Source organism: Lygodium microphyllum, chromosome 16 (assembly GCF_053477565.2).
Source record: "Lygodium microphyllum isolate KBCC chromosome 16, Lygodium_microphyllum_v1.1.10, whole genome shotgun sequence".
In the NCBI taxonomy this organism is placed as follows: domain Eukaryota; kingdom Viridiplantae; phylum Streptophyta; class Polypodiopsida; order Schizaeales; family Lygodiaceae; genus Lygodium; species Lygodium microphyllum.
In genome coordinates, this window is record NC_141150.1 from 19111202 (window position 1) to 19129295 (window position 18094).

At 45.4% G+C, this 18094-nt stretch overlaps 2 protein-coding genes across 3 annotated transcripts in view; one reads left to right on the forward strand and one right to left on the reverse strand.

Annotated features, from left to right (window-relative positions):
- The window catches only part of LOC148022587 (sterol 3-beta-glucosyltransferase UGT80A2-like), a 143318-nt gene that overhangs the window by 95377 nt on the left and 29847 nt on the right, over positions 1-18094 (reverse strand). The window lies entirely within an intron of this gene.
- On the forward strand, positions 4644-9814 carry LOC148022588 (uncharacterized). The gene is made up of 3 exons (XM_087696533.1): positions 4644-5451; positions 9515-9614; positions 9732-9814. The coding sequence occupies exons 1-3, from the start codon at positions 4675-4677 to the stop codon at positions 9812-9814; spliced, it is 960 nt and encodes a 319-aa protein (XP_087552659.1). The 5' UTR covers positions 4644-4674.

Sequence of the window (18094 nt, forward strand, 5' to 3'; positions counted from 1 at the left end):
TCATGTTCTCTCTCTCTCGTCATCTCTGTCGGAGGGAACCGTCACGCCACGCTCCGAGTCCCCAAAACCCCCCGCCACCGACTTGCTCAGGCCCTCCCGCCACCAACTTGCCCCCACCACGGCTCATCTCACTCCCGCCATCGCTCTACTCACCTGCTCCCGACATCACGCCACGCTCCATCCGAGTCCCCAAACCTCTCTTTCGAATCCCCAAAATCCCCAACACTCCTCGTCCGAGTCCACTGAAAATCGGACGCCCTCTCGTCCGACTCGGACACTGCCACGTGGACTAAATTGTCCGAGTCTCCACAATCGGATGTCACTCGTCCGAGTCTCCGCCCTCATCCGACTCGGACACCAGTCCCTCGTCTGAGTCGCACAATCGGACGCCCCCTCTCCACGTGACCATGCGCCTCGCCCAAGTCGACGACCAGACCATACCGTCCGAGTCGCAGGACCACGCACGCCAGCCTGCCCCGGCTATCGCCCTCCCTGCTCCCTCGACAAGAGCAGTCGCCATCTCTCCTCTCCTCACAGCAACCGCCCCGCCCCCCAATCCCCCGCCCTGCTACAGGCCTTCCTCAGGCCCTGGCCTCGAGACCCATATCACCCCACCGCCACTAGCCCTGCCCATACCTGACTTTTCCGCCACCTCCCACCACCGCCCATCACGCATCCGCAACCACAATGAGACCGTATGCCCACATCCCCTGAGCAAGCCCCGGAAGCGTGAGGAAGGTATGGGCTCGAACAAGACATCCCCGTCACCAAGCAGCCGCACAAGGGGGGAGAAGAATGAGAAATACTCAACGATTTGGAGCAACATTGACAAGGTGACAGACTACCACACAAGGAAAGGCATGGAGGCCCTCCGAGATGTATGCAAGGCGCATGACCAAGACATCAGCAACATCAAGGAAATCATGGCAGCAATGTGCGCGGAAACTGCACACCAAAACAAGGAGGAAATAAGCACGAAAGTGCAAGAATGGAAGAACGAAATCTACGCCGAGATCACATCACACTTCACCTCCTAGAAGGTGGACATTGAAACGTCCCTCCAGGAGAGAAACAGGGTGATCGAAGAACTGAGGCACGAGCTCGATGAATATAGAAACCAGCTGGACCTACTCAAGAAGGAGGAAGGAGAAATCACCGAAACAATGCCCACCAAAGTGCAATCCGAGATCAACGAGCTGAAGACACAAGTAACAAAGGAGCTCAACACAAGGGGGAATATAGTGAAACAAGCACAAGCCGAAGTGGCCGAGAACTCCAAATGGATTGAGGTAGCCAAGAAGTCACCAACAAAGAAGGAGGAGTTTGTGAATGTAGCACTGGAGGAGGAGAAAAGGAGAAAGCTTAGAGCGCTCCACATCTGGATGGTCGAATGGAAGGAAGGGGATAGCCCCCTGGCAGATGCCCAATAGATATGTGAAAAGCTGGGAGTAGAGGACCCTCAAATAGTGGAGAATGCATGACGTGTAGGGAAAGACCTCACCAAGGGAAGGCCTCTTATCCTCAAATTTGCCAACTTAGAATCCAGACGAGCCTTCCTCTCTAAAAGGACAGCTCTAAAAGGGGAAAAAGTCTACCTGGAGAATGACCTCACACCCGCACAGGTGGCACACCGTAAAGAATGCATGCCACAGATCCTGGAGACTCGCAAAGCGGGAAAATGGGCAATATACAGAGATGGTCGGGTCATCATCACAGATAAGCGCCAATGACGGGGCGCGGCCTATGAGACCCACCTGAGTTTTGCAGTGTGGAACTGCAACGGAGCTATGAAAACAGATACAGGATTATTCCAGGAGACCTTCACCGGCAAGGACATCGTCCTCTACACAGAAACCCACCAAAGCCCAGGCACCTACTTACCAGAAGTGAGGGGATATAGATGGGAGACGGCATGCTGCCCTAGAGTCCGAACAAATGGAGGGACCCGAGGGTCCGGAGGGGTGGCTGTGTTGCACAGGGAGGAGCAACAGCACATGGTGCAAGTCATGCGGAAAGATGAGGAAGCCCGGTTCATGTGGATCCGGATACACACAAATCGCCCTCGAGACATATACATGGCGGTGTGCTATTTCCCACCAGCACACTCCCCATACGCACCACAGAAGGGCGAGTCACCATACCTACCACTGCACGAAGGTATCATGCACTACTCCAGCTTGCGGGATGTCATGTTGGCTGGAGACTTCAACGCACGCACAGCACAAAGGCAGACCCCCTTCTTCGAGAGCGAAGACCACATGTACAAAGAGATTGCACCGGAGGAGATAGGACTCAACCGGGCACCACAGGACACAGCTGAATGCACCGAATATGGCGAACACCTACTGGCGTTAGGGGGGGCACACGGACTGGCCATCCTCAACGGTCTCAGATGGCCCGGGTCGGATGCCCTCACATGCTTTCCACACAAGCACGCGGCCAATTGCATCGGACGGGGGGCACATGGAGCACCCACACAGAAACTGGGAGCAAGCACAGTGGACTATATCCTCGGCCCTCTATCACTTATCCCCGACGTCCAGTCCTTTAAAATATCACCTCGCCCACTCCCACTGGCTGCCAACCATGCATACCTGCAATTTGACATAACCTGCAGGTATGACCTAACCCCCCCCAGCAAGCAACCCCCCAAGATTCCCCAGGTACCACTTTACCAGGCTAACTGCAAGCGCATACTCCGACCATCTCTATTGGAGCCTGCAAGAAATGAACCCCCACGCACCCCTGGAGGAGGTCACAGCACAGTTGGCGGGCACACTACACACCTCGGCTGCCGAATACTTCCCCCACACATCCCCCTCCCCCCACCCCACCCCTCCGAACAAGAGTGTCCCACAGAATAGCTGGTACGACGCACAGCACAAGGAAACCCGGCTCCGTCTTCAACAGGACGAAGCACGGGGAGTACACACGCATAAACAGGCACGCTTGATCTTCCGTCGCCTAGTGCCACGGAAGAAACGAGCCTACCTCTCCAAAGTGGAACACGAATTCCACCAGCTATTCTGAGGACAGGACAGCAAAGAGGCATGGAAGGCATTTCAGGAACCCTGAGCCCAGACGCCCATCACCTCCCCGGACACTTGGCACGCATATGCAACCTCACTATACCAAGTACCCAAGCAACCCCAGCTACCCCGGCCCCCAGGGAGCAGACCCGGATCATCCACATTCTTCAGCACGGGGCGGGTTCGGGACGCCATTGATAGACTCCAAAATGGCCGTGCCCAAGACCACGAAGGCTTGGTAGCAGAGCATTTGACCCATGCTAGAGACATACTGGCACCTCTCCTAGCACACATGTTCAACAGAGCCCTATGCGAAGGCTTCCCAGCCAGTTGGTCAGCCAACACCATAATACCTATCCTGAAGGCCGGAGACCCCATGGTTCCCACGAACTACCGAACAGTCATGGTTGGCCATGTACTAGCCAAGCTCTATGGATCCATTCTGGACCACGAGCTGAGCAAATGGGCAGAGCAACACCAACACCGAGCAGCAGGACAAGCAGGGTTTAGGAGGGGGTTCTGCACCCTTGACCATATCCTCACACTGAGAGCCATCATAGAGGAGGGCAGAGCACATGGAAGACGGGTGTACTGCTGCTTCGTGGACTTCCGCAAGGCCTTTGACACAGTGCCACAAGCGAGGCTCACGCAGAGACTACAGAAACTGGAGGTACCAACCGAAATACGATGGGGGATACTGGCACTATACGAATCGGTAACGGGCCAAGTTCGGGCACCGGGAGGGCTATCAAAGGAGATCACCAGCACCATCGGAGTCAAGCAGGGATACCCACTCTCGCCCACCCTATTTGGCCTCTACATTGATGAGATCTCAGAGTACATAGATAGATTGGGCGAGGAGGGATCGAACCTAGGAGGGACACTGATACCTATCTTACTATATGCGGACGACATAGTCCTCATCTCCAGCACACCCGAAGGGCTACAGCGCCAACTGGACACACTACAAAGACCTAACTGTGAACCTGGGGAAAACCAAGGTCATGGTGTTCAACACGTCAACCCAATGGCTCCGACAGTCGATACCCCCTTCACATACGGCGGAGAAACCGTGGACGTGGTCCAAAGATACGTCTATCTGGGGATTACATTCTCTGGACCGAGATTTACCCTGAGAAAAGCCGCGGAAGATAGACTAACCCGAGGCTATGCAGCCCTCGGGTCAATGGAGAACCAATGTGCCCGCATACAGTTCCAGGAACCCCGGACAAAGCTCTGGCTTTTTGACACCTTGGTCACACCAGCCCTCCTGTACGGGGCTCCCATATGGGGGTCCAATCTCTACCACACGCGGAGGGCCCCACAGGATCAGCCATTGCCTAAGGAGGAGGCCACCTATGAGGGATGGGAGCAGATGGAGAGACCCTTAATACTTATGATCTCACGCATGATCCGAAGCAAGCCCTCCGTACCACACGAGATCATCCGTGCAGAGCTGGGGGCACCGCCCCTTGTGGCTGAGGCCCTCTTCCAGACCGTGACCTTCTTGCACCGAATATGGGACCTGCCCCGGCACCGGTACCCCAGACTTGCCCTGAAGTCATCCAAACAGCTAGCAACACAAGGGGACACTGAGTGCTGGTATGCCCGAACAGAGACCTAGCTACGGCTCCATGGCTTGCACATGGACCACCTCCCCCCACTACAATACAGCCTAGACTGCCCACACCTGGAGCTCAGCCGAGAGGAGGTAAATCGCATCACCAGAATGGATATCATCCAGACAGACACCGCCAGGACATGGGTGACCCCCACGTCGGAACTAGGAACCAAGAAGGCTTTCTACCGAGAACACTTCCTGCATATCTCCCCGGACGGCTTCATCACCCGCCCAAGCTACATGGACACACACCTGTCTCACGGGGTTAGAAGTGCCATCGGACAGATCCGCACGTCCTCACACCAACTACAGGTCGAAAAGGGCAGATACGGGGCCAACCCCCTCCCCCGAGAAGACCGAATCTGTCAACTCTGCCATCTCGAGCCAGAGACAGAGAAACACTATATCTGTAGATGCCCAGTGTACTACGAAATCCGGGGATGCTTCCACTGCCTATTCAGCGAAGGATTCGGACCACTCTCCAAGGTGATGGAATTCAAAGACCAGAGATGCCTGGGGCTCTTTCTACTAGAAATACGACGCCACAAAGACCACCTCCTACGAACCACGGAGCAAAGACAAGGAGCCACCAACCAACGCACACTCAACGACTTCTACCAAATACCAGCTACCCTCCCCACCACCGAGCCCCCACCAACCCAACCGGCCTCCCGATCCCCGGGGGCCACCTTAGAAATAGCCACAGCGAGAGGTAAAGCCCGGCGCCCAAGCCCCGCCGGCCCCCGTCCCCGCAGAAGACACTGGTCGAAGATACAAGGGATACTACGCCGCCATCGGAGGGCCCTGCCCCGCCACTTTAGCCTCTCCATGCTAGGCCGACCCATGCGGGACATCTTAGGATGAACACCCCAGGAGCAGTTCCACACCGCACTGGGAGTACCTCTAGAGTGTATCTAGTCCAGATATCATTTTGTACCTACTCAATTTAGTTCAACATAGCATAAATGTTACCTTCACTTGGACTTTTGAAATCTCCCAGACATTTGTATCCAACATTTTGGTCTCATAGGCCAACTTGGCCTGTTGTAGACGTTAATATAACTCTCTCTCTGTCTCTCTCTCTCTCTCTCTCTCTCTCTCTCTCTCTCTCTCTCTCTCTCTCTCTCTCTCTCTCTCTCTCTCTCTCTCTCTCTCTATCTATCTATCTATCTATCTATCTATCTATCTATCTATCTATCTATCTATATATATATATATATATATATATATATATATATATATATATATAGCTAGAGATCTAGCTATTGATAGATTTTGCAAGATTAGTGAATTAAGGAATGCCTTGCGATTGAGTGCATCAACAACTACATTCTTTTCCCCTGGTCAATACTTGATCTTAAAAATCATATTCCTCCAATACTTCAATCCATCGACGTTGCCTCATGTTGAGCTCGTTCTGGGTAAAAAATCCATTTGAGCCTCTTATGATCGGTTACTAGAGTAAACTTGTTACCCAACAGGTAGTGTCTCCAAAGCTTTAGAGCATGGATGACAGCTAATAACTCCAGATCATGAGTGGCATAATTCTTTTCGTGACTCTTCAATTTCCTTGAAGAATATGCTACGGGATGACCTTCCTGTATAAGAACACATCCCAAGGCAAGAATGCTAGCATCAGTTACTACCTCGAACTCCTTACTGGGATCAGAAAGTCTCAGAATAGGTGCTGATACCAAACATTGCTTCAATTGGTCGAAACTATTTTGCTCGGGAGCTGACCATGTAATGGAAGTCTGCTTCTTTAGTAAGTCGGTAAGAGGTGCTGCAATCAAAGCATAGTTTTTGATATATATATATATATATATATATAGAGAGAGAGAGAGAGAGAGAGACACACACACACACACACACAAATACCTAAGCCTTGATTTAAAAGCTTGGCATTGAAGAGAAGAAAAAATGCAAGGGAAAAAGCCACACTCACCAATACAGACCCCCTTAGAGCATAGTTCTTCGGCACACCAAACCCTCTTCCATGGAGGCTCTAAGGATTAGTAGCAAACAATTTGAATACAAGATCCTCAAATTGTAAGGGATCCCAACAAGATCTAATTACCTACATGCTCATAATGATTTTTCAAAGATTATGAGGATACGAATGAAAAAGGTGAAGCTAGGGTTACGCCCTTATACCAAATTACCCCACACTACTCCTATCCCTTTGGCATACCATCCTGAAAACCATGTATGCAACTCGAGGGAGGGGCACAGCATAGCCCGAGTAATGATGTTGACGAAGATTTGAAACTCCCTCCCACTACAGAACATTGAAAGTCCAACGATGATCGAGTCACATTGTTCCTACATAAGTTCCCACCTTAATATTTTAATTTCATGCAACAAGTGACCTCATAGTCTAACTTGCCTACTTTGAATGAGTTAGAGTGCCGATTGTCACCTTCATGCATAGCTATTCGATCAAGTCCATAAGAAGCCCTCATTGCCATCTTCAAACTATACCTTTGTTTCCACTTGCCAAAAGAGGAAGCAAGGTAAAGGCAAGAACAAAGGCAAAGGCAAATCCACCAAGACTAGTGAGGCACAAGGGAACACCCAATCTCTATTAAGACCAAGATGGCAGAATGTATCCAAGAAGAACATGTATTACCAACACTGCTAGCCATTTTGACAATGTGTGTCATTCAAAGGTCTAGGACAATAAGCCCAAATTACTCCTGCACCCCAACCCCATTTGTTGCAAGTAACCTCCCCACATGGAGGCATAGTGGTGGCCATCAAGCAACACAGGGACAGCATTGACTTGTGGGTCAATAAAGTGAGAGTGTGTAGCAAAAGTAGATCAATAATGTGAGTGTGTGTAGCAAAGGTAGATCACAAACACAAAGACAGATGGGAAGAGAGAGAGAGAGAGAGAGAGAGAGAGAGAGAGAGAGAGAGAGAGAAAGAGGAGGAACAAATGTGCACTAAACTCAGAAAGAATGTTGAATATAAGGCTGCTACAAACACCCCTATACGATGTTCGTCTATGTCAATGAGGGCACACCACAATTTGAAGGAAGATGATTGAAATGACATGCTAAGATGAGAAAGATGAAAACATTAATGATCTAATGGCAAAGGCAGCTGGAATGGGGGCAGCTTAAAAAAGGCAAAGACAGCTGAACTAGCCAACCTGCCAAAATAATTGGAAAATTGCTGATTTTCCCAACTTGCCACTAAATAGGCCACAACTGTTGTCCGACCAATCAAAAATGCTTCCACCTGACTGAAAACTGCCACCAAGGACTGCCACATGGCACTACAGTAAATGCACCTGAATCTAGGCAACAATTGGCCACAAAATACTGGGAAAACACCTCCAAATCTGGCTGGAGCTGAACCAGTGTGAATAGACTGGAGTTGACTGGTGCAAACGCACATTAACCTCCACCTAATGTGCCTGTAAAGAACAAGACTAACACACAACAAACAATGACAAATCCCCAAAGTCCTCATCTAACTCAAACTAAGGCTCAGTCTCACAAGCAAGAGATGCACACAGATGAAGACAATGCGAGACGCGTCTGCTAACAAATATCAACTCTCCACGACCATCACAACTTATTCCTTTTTTGACACCGAAGGGGGTGTCAAACTGATCTGTCTAACCATCGACAGGACTTTGGTCCTCGGATCCACCTTGTCTCTATTGAGACATCAAAGGTTGAGGGCTTGATCTTAATTCATGAGTTGCCTTCAAATAAGGCTACCGTTGAGGCCCACCCAACACGTCCGTGTGTCTATCATGCAATTGGATAGTGGTGTTAGGCCACCCACCATATGACACTACTAGGATATTTTTATCTCCCATGGAGCAATGGCAAGAAATGTTCATTGCGGTAAGAAATCCTTGCCAAGGTTCAGCAAGGCATCAGAGAAGGCCAAGTTTGATACTAACAAGGACCCAAATCTCACCATCTTGGACTATGTATATTTATGTGCCCCAACTTGGGTGAACCTACTTTCCATCCATCAATTTGCCACCTAAAGAGAGCAGTCTTTTTCATATTGACACAATTGAAGTCATTGATGACAAGACTGGTTAGTGATGCTCAGCGAGGTACAACCTAATGGCGTCCATCTGATGGCACAATTTTTATCCCATCCAACCATGGAGAGTGAAACCAACCTTTCTTCTCGGCAATGGCGTTGATCAACTGACATAACTCAAATTACAGCAAGCATTAAAATACACAAATCAGAAAATACACGCTTTACCACTTAATCTTGGACAGTCCACACCCGATTGGCCCCAACAATTGGTGCCCATTGCAGTATTTCTTCGTCTTGTATTGTTATAAGATTGAGCTACACTAAGATATGGGCTGATCTCCTTCAATCTTCAATACAATGGCTGTCATAACTGACCAGCAGTTCTCAGGCACAATTTGCCCCTTGATAAACAATCCGAGCTCAATTCGGATCTTCAATCTCTTGCATGCAGGCCACAATAATTTGATAATGGGATACCCTTGGATCAGCTGCAAATTAATGCCTTCAACTGCTGCACCAAGTAGCTAGGTCTTTAGTAATTAAGCATGTATCCCAAGGTGACTATGAAAACCCTAATTTTTGCTGTAAATTAGGATTTCAACAACAATTTCTTCAATTGCCCTTCATCCAAAGCTAGAAGTGGTTGAGAACTACTGAATAATTGACTTAGGATGAGAGAGAAGCTGTAGAGAGAGAAATTTCACAATTCTGCCACCGAAAAGTGCCTATACCAGCTGTTGCCCTAATCTGGCACAGCCAAAATGTTGTCGCCTATTGATCTGTGGGCCCCAAATGACTGTTGCCTTCCCCAAACTGAAGTCACTTGATGCTGATGATATCTTGGGAGCAGTCATCTGCTGTAGAAGCCCCTCTATCTGGCTGGAATTGCACACAGACTGCTGGCATCTGCTGTAGCAGCACTCCCTTCTCATCCCAGAATGCACTCAATGGTAGGCCCCAAACAGTCCTTTCCCAATTTGTATAGGTAATTTTGATAAGTAGCAGTCTGTTTTGCCACTTGGCAGCCTTCTAATTGTAATTTCCAGATTTAATTAGTTAATTTTCAGAATTTGATTTCCGAAAATTAAGCAGTTATCCATTTGTCCCTGCCCAAGAACTAACTAGTGCCCATTCACAATTGATGTGCTAACCCCCATAGGACATTTGATTGTCCCAACATTAATTGGCTTAGTGTTACATCCCCGGGCATCCCGATGGGTGGTAGTAGCTTTGGCCACATTGGTCATGAAGTGACTTAGTGCAAAATTCAAATGTACTAAGGATACTTCAGGTTTAGGGCAACCGAGTCCTAATTATAGAACTCGAGGCCCTATTGTGCACATGGATTGTGTGATCACCACTCTTGGACTCTTAACATGTTGGCCAACACATCTGTACACTAGGATGGAGTGGGTTGGTAGTATGGGACGACCACCCTTGGGATGTGGTTGTGACCCAGAGTGTTGCTAGCCCCCAAGCCCAAGGGTAAGCCCATTTGGCTCCATGGCTTGGAGGTGAGGTCGTGTCTTGTGTGCAAGTTGGATCCTATGGGACACATTTCATCAGTATCAGAGCACCAACTTGCAATTGGACACGAGATCCAATGACATGCACAAAACCACTTTTTCTCATAGAACTGTGATGGTTCTTGCCTAACAGGTACACTTTTATCTCGTTAAGAGTGGTATGGAACACTATTAGCAAGAGATGCATGCATAGCAGGCACATGTCATGGGTGGTAGGTGGTGGATACGATGAAAAGGTAGGTTTCACCTAGTACTCATGCTTAGCTTTTTAGAGTTGGGGTGATGCTTGTGCACAAGAATTTTAATGGTTCTAAAGATTGGAGTCCGGGGAGCTACCACTCCAAGGCTATAGTAGACCATCATTGGAAGCTAAATTCTTGTAGCCTATATAGGCATCATTGTTTTGATCAACAATTTTTTTTTCGATTTAAAGTTTAATGATAATGTTATCATTAATCTTTAATGGTAATGTAGCTTTAAATGTTATTCGAATCCTAACATTTATTGTTTGCATTAACATTGCTATTGTTTTCAACGTTAACATTCTGTTTAATCCTAAGGAAAACTTTACTATCAATATTATGTTTGTGTTGCGGAGAGAGAGAGAGAGAGTGTGTGTGTGAAAAACAGTTGGGGACAGAAAAACTAGGAGACAGTCTACCATCATGGGGAGAGAGAGAGACTCTTTAGAGACAATGCAACCGAGCATCAAGCGATATAATCTATACAAGGGGTTTCCTCTCATGAAACATTCTCTTTGCCATTTTTCAGTCCCGGCCCAAGAATAGATGATACATTTAAGTCTCAAGATTTGCCAAGTATGTTTCTTCTTCCGTACAAGGCATCTGAAAAGTATCCTTGCTTGGCAGTGTGTCCGAATGCCTAAATCAATTTCCTTCTGTAGTTGTGTGCATCTGTCTCTGCATTCATCATCATACCAGCCATTTTGGGAGGTTATAGAGCGTGGAGGTTTGCCTAATAATATGGTGTATGGGAATGCATACATAGCTGAAGTATGCAAAGCTTCCGCCAAGTCTCTTGTGCATTCTTCTAATGATTTGTCACAATCTAGCATTCGTATCCTGTCACGCACAGAGACACTATACATATGTGAGGTATCCTCTACAAAGTGGTATCCGGGGCACCTGGGGGGGAAGGCAAGGAGGGGGGAGGGGGGAGTGGGAAGGGAGGGGGGATACATCCACAGTAGACTGAGAAGGTTAAGATGGCATGGTCAGCTACTATTCCAATGGGGCGCCCTGAGATCTCAAAGTTTCTAATGTCTAGTATCAATGTTGGCGAATCCATCAAGTAATCTGTTTTACTTGCTCCTCGCTTGTTGTTCCAACATGTCAAAGCGTTTGATCCTGGCCAGCATGAGAGGCCATTGAAAATGGCTAATCCATGTGCACTGCCCAAAGCTAGTAAGTGTGTTCCATATCATTTCTGTATCTGGGACCATCTTGTGTAGACCCACCTCATCTATATCAATCTCCTTAAACATGACATCATCGTGCATATAAAGGTCACTTTGTCTAGCCCCAATTTGCGCATTGAAGTCCTCTACTAACAGCACATCTCCCAAGCTGGCATATTTCATGATATCTTTCTACAATACATCAAATGGTGATCCATCTTGTGGAGAATATCCCTAAATTTGCAAGGGAAAAATAGCATATAGCAATGAAAATATCATGTGGTCTTTGTGTGTATCCTGACCCACATGTATCATGCATCTTTGTCTTTTTGTGTCACTTGCACTACATCTTTGAGATCTTCACAAAAGAGTATGGCCACACCTCCAAAACCCCTGGGATGCACTCTCCCATCTGTACTACTCATGGACATCTCACAATCGACCCCCTTTACATTGATGTGTTTCTATATACATGGCTATATATCCATATTTCCAAAACTATCCTCAAAATATCCGACATCTAAGCATAATGCTCCATTACAATTCCATACTGACATCGTGAGCGTCTCATAGGCCGCCCATCGTCATTGCGGTCAGCGTTCAGTAATAATCACCCTAACGTCCCTATACACTACATATTTTCCTTCCTTTCATGCCTCCAAAATGCTATGCATGCTTGCTCTTCTATGTTCCAACTGGGCAAGTGTCAAATCCTCGTCAAGGTATATCTTTTTCCCTTTTAGAGCACCACATTTTGTGAGGAAAGCTCTCTTCTTATCCAAACTCTCAAATTTCATGATGAGGATATGCCCTCTCTTGTCGGTTGGATTTCCACACACCATGCATCTAAGATGGGGATATGCCCTCTCTTGTCAGTTGGATCTCCACACACCATGCATCTAAGATGGGTGTTTTCTTTACTCCCATCTTGTCACCTAGAGCAATTGCATCTTCTTGTGGGGTTCCTTTCTCCGCCCATCCCACCACACGGATTCAGAGGGCCCGACTCTTTCATCTTGCTTCTTCTTCTATGGTTGCATTCATCAATTTTATTTTGTCAACATGTCTCCCTTTGTTCTTTTTTGCTACCTCAATCCATTAAGCATTTTCCTTAATGACAAGTTCCATTGTTTCCATTTTCTTTCTTGCTCCTTTAACTACATTTGCCCATGTGTGCATGTCTTTCTTGAGGCATTTCAACTCTTTTTCTAGTTTTGGTGCATCTTGTGATGGCCCTTGTACATCAAGTTTCTCTTTATATGCTGCTAGGTCTTTCTTATATGCATCTAACTCTGATTTAAGTTGAGTGATTTCTCCATCTTTGATGATTATGCAAGCATTAGTATATTTCTTCCAGCTTTCCATTTCCATTCTCCAAGTTGTATCTGTTAGAATATCTAGCTCCCGCTACTCTTCAATCAGTCTATCTTTATGTGTGTGACCGAAATTAGTTGGATACAGATGTAAACGTGTGTAACATTCAATAAGTCGGTGTAATCAGTGACTTAACCACAATTACTCTTGGTTAGTCATACCTATGTGTGTAAGTCTCTTTCAGTTAGTATGATGGAAGAATAATGGAAGAAGAACAACAATGAGCTGAGGCTCATCTTCCGCTCCACTCTGTCTCTCTTCCTCTCTTCCGACATGGTATCAGAGCTTGAACGCCTGAAGGTTGGAAGCTTAGCAGTGGCCATTTGACATCAAGACATCAAATCTGAAGAAAACGTCATCAAAGGACACTGTCTGCAGTCTATTTTTTTGCAGAAGCTATATCTTGCTACATAAATAGTTTTTGGAGAAACGGCCCGCCAGAAACCTGACCGTTTCGACGTGGTCTACAACTTTGCAGAATAAAGTTTTTTCAAATTCCTCACAAATTTTGAGATATTCAGCACAGACCTGTGTAGACTGGCTATTTACTGCAATAAACAACACGTGATTCCAAAACACTGGTCGCTTTCATCCTAACAATGTATATGCCCTTATTATCATGCATTTGAGCATAATATTGGAGTGTTAAATGCTCAGTTTTGGAGCTTATTTGCAGCTGAAAACAGTGAATTGGTTGCTGTCCTAAATTTGGAAACAATATACCTACAGGATTGAAGTATCTATGATGCTTATTTGCTAGTGACAAATGCTTGGATCATACCACTTGAGTGGTAGATGCTTTTTGGGATATTGTGAATGCTGAAAGTCCAAAGTTTGGACTGATTTGTTGCTGGTTATACCAAGGTATTGATTGGTTATTGTCTGCAAGAAGGATACCTATCATCTTCATTTGACATACATGCAATATATTCTGGCCGGTTGGACATGTATCAACTCCCGCATAGAGTGGAAACTGAATGAGATGTTTTGGGGCTGTTTTGACGTCTGAATACTCTTGTTTTAATCGAGAAAATACTGCTCGTTATAGCAATGGGCTGGCTGTATTTGGTACTGCTACTTTCATACAGTACAAACATTGATACTTGTATAGATATAGTTTGTTGCTGGGATGTTTTGCCACTACCATAGAATGTTTTGAACTGATTTGAGCTTGGTTTATGCTCAGTTGACTGTGCTTTTTCATTGTTGGAATATAGTTTACAACATGCAGGTTGTCAGAAAAACTGTCCTGAATTGCAAAAAATTGTCCTGAATAGCAAGAAACTAGTCTTGAACTGTAGAAAAAGGAGTCAGATACTTACATGTTATATACATCGCTGAATATCTAAGCTGCAACTATGGCAAATACTCAAGGCACTGACAATATCACTCAAACTGTGGAAGAAAAGCTGGACAACAAAAATTTTACTTTAGGAATGTTCCGTATGAAGAATTTTTTGGTTGGCAGAGGTTATTGGGACTTATGTACAAGTAATGAGACTGAACCTAAAATGCAAGAAAGGAATCCAACAAATGATTAGAAAATGGCTCATAAGCTATGGATTGAGAGAACATGCAAGGTGTTACATTGGTTTTTCTTATGTATATCAGATACTATGGTCATACAGATTACTGGATGCAGTTTTCCAAAGGATACATGGGACATACTCATGAAAAGTTATGAAAATGTAACACAAGCAAGAAAGATTCAACTAAAGCAACAATTCAATAACATGTCTAGGAATGGCAGAAGCATTCAGGCCTACACTACAGAGATCAAGAACATGGCGGATCAGCTTGCCACAATTGGATCTTCAATGTCTAAGAATGATATGATTGCAGTAACATTGAATGGACTTGGCAAAGAGTGTAAAGCATTTGATACATCTATTTCTGTGAGAGCTGAATCCCCTGATTGGGATGAGCTGATTGCTTTGCTGTTGTATGAGAAAGTTAAGCTTGGGTTTAATACAAGTTCTAGTACGTCTCAAAGCAGATACAATGTTCTTTACTCTAGCCAGCATGATAGAGGCGGCAGAGACCGTGGCTCTTTTCCAAATCGAGGAGACACTCGAAATGCTTATGGACAACATCAGCAGAATGCCTGGCATGGCACAAATACACAGGGCCAGCATGGATCTGGTGGCTTTACAGGCAGGGGGAGATCACCCCACGGTAGAGGTGGTGGATCTGGTTCATAGTAGTCAAATGATCAGTCAAATAGAGATAAGAACTGTCATTACTGCGATAGATATGGGCACATTGCAAAGGATTGTTAGAAGCAAGGAGATATGAAGGCAAAGGGAAAACAACATGAACATTATGCATCTTCTAGCGGTGCTCATGATAAGCAGGTTGACAAATTGTTTGCCATGCAGCATGTGTCTAAGAATGCATCTAGGCAGAACAAAGATGAGAGATGGTACATTAATTCAAGGGTTTCAAATCATATAACACCCCATGGAGAATGGTCTCATGAGATGGTTGCAGGTTCACATGGTTATGTACGTACTGGGGATAACAACCAACATGACATTCAGCACACAGGAATTGTTCCGTTGTTGATGCCTGATGGCAAGAAAAAGAGCCTCCATGATGTACTACATGTACCTACAATAACCAAGAATCTTCTATCAGTTGGACAGATGGCAGAACAGAATCTGCAGGTGAGATTTAATAGAGATGGATGCTTTGTTGAAAAATATGATAATGGCTGCAAATTGATTGCTAAAGGCCGAAGAGTTGACAGAATGTTTACTCTTGATGCGTCAATTCCAGAATTGAAAGCAGCCATCTTTGCACATGATGATGGTGCTATATGAGATGTTGAGATATGGCATAAGCGAATTAGCCATGTGAATGTACAAAAGCTGAAATCTATGCAGCAGAAAGAGATTGTGTTTGGATTGCCTAAGTTCAAATATCATGACTTTGGACATGTATGTGATGCATGTCAGTTTGGAAAGCAAATACGGTTTCCATGTATGAGACATGTACGGAATAGCTCACGACCCTTGCAGTTGGTACATTCAGATGTATGGGGTCCATCTCATAATGCTTCATTTGGTGGTGCTTGTTACTATGTATCCTTCATTGATGATTTCAGTAGGTATACTTGGCTTTACATACTGAAACATAAGGATGATGTGTTTGATGCATTCAAGGACTTCAAGAAGCATGCCGAAAATGAGTTGAGCTGTAAAATTTCATATCTTAGATCAGATGGAGGTGGAGAATATGTCTCTAATTACTTTGACAGGTACCTTGCTAAACATGGGATCGGAAGATAGTTAACTTGCAACTATACACCGCACAAAATGGTATAGCAGAGAGGAAAAATAGCATACTTATGGAATCGGCAAGAGCTATGCTGAATGAGAAAATTTTGCCAAATGGTTATTGGGCTAAAGCAGTAGTGATTGCTGTCTATGTGCTGAATAGAATCCCTACAGCAAGAATTCATGATGTAACTCCATATGAGAGGTTGTATGGTCATAAGTCTGACATTTTACACTTCAAGATATTTGGCAGCATTATGTATGTGCATGTTCCTGATGAAAAAAGGAAGAAATTGGATCCTAAAGCTATCAAGAGTGTATTCCTTGGTTATGCACAAGACCGGAAAGCTTACAAGTCTTATGTACCGTCTACACATGAGACATTGATTAGCAGAGATGTTTTTGATGAGCTAGCATCATGGTATGGTAATCCGGTTGCAGTGGCTACTGATGGATCAGCCAGCACTAGTAATTCTGAAAACACATCTACAATAAGTACATCTATGAGTGGTCCTATAAGTGATGGGTTACCTACAGTAAGTCCTTGGCCACGATGCTTACGGAGTCGTATTCCTATGTCCACTGACACGGATATATCAGTAAGGGAAAGATTGGATAAGAAAAAAGAAAAGATGCTCGAGGATGTGACAGGTCCACTTATAGCAGGTTATGGGTCATCTAACAGCGACAATTTGGATAGTGAGTTGGACATTCCGTCTATTATGACACCTGGAGCAAGGCAAAGCCATTATGTACCGCCTCATGAGAGACAAGCTCAGAGTGAGCCACAGTTACGGAGATCTGAGAGAGTCAAAAAACCAGTTGACAAGTTTATATACACTGGTTATTCAGCCTGTCATTATGCATATATGGCTAGTATGACAGGTTACAAAGAACCTACAAAGTTTGATGATATAGTTACAGATGATAACTGGTGTGCTGCCATGGATGAGGAGTATACAGCCCTGGCTGAAAATGAGACATGGCAATTGATTGAGTTGTCTGAAGGCAAAGTCCCCATTGGCTGCAAATGTGTGTACAAGGTTAAGTGCAAGTCAGATGGTTCGTTAAAACGCTATGAGGCCAGGCTGGTTGCAAAAGGATCTTGACTATGAGGAGACTTTCAATCCAGTGGCTAAAATGGCAACAATCAGAACTGTCATTGCTTTGGCAACATGTAAAGGCTAGAAATTATGGCAAATGAAAGTCAAGAATGCTTTCTTGAACGGTGATTTGGTTGAGGAAATATATATGGAGCAGCCTAAAGGCTATGTTTACCCGGACTTTCCTACACATGTATGTAAGCTGAAAAAGGCTTTATATGGACTAAAACAAGCACCTAGAGCATGGAATGCTCGGATCAACAATTATTTACAGCAACATGGATTTAGATTGGGTGATGCAGATCACAGTCTGTTCACAAAGAAGACAGATCATGGATATGTGTTTCTGGTGGTTTATGTAGATCCTATCATCACTGGAGATGATGAAGAGGGCATTGCTAAAATTAAATCATGTTTACATGCTGAATTCATAGTCAAAGACCTTGGTGAACTAAAGTATTTTCTTAGGATTGAGATAGTCCCTACACCTCAAGGTATATGGCTGCTATAGAAGCAATATGCTCATGACATGTTACAGAAGTATGGTATGGCTGAATGCAAGCCTATGGAGACATCTCTTGATCAGAATGTCAAGCTACAAATTGATGTTGGAAATGACATAGAGAATATAACAATGTATCAACAGATGGTGGGCAACTTGATATGCTGTCCTGACTTATGTTATGCAGTGGAGCTGATTAGTCAATTCATGCAGAAGCCTCGCAAACCACA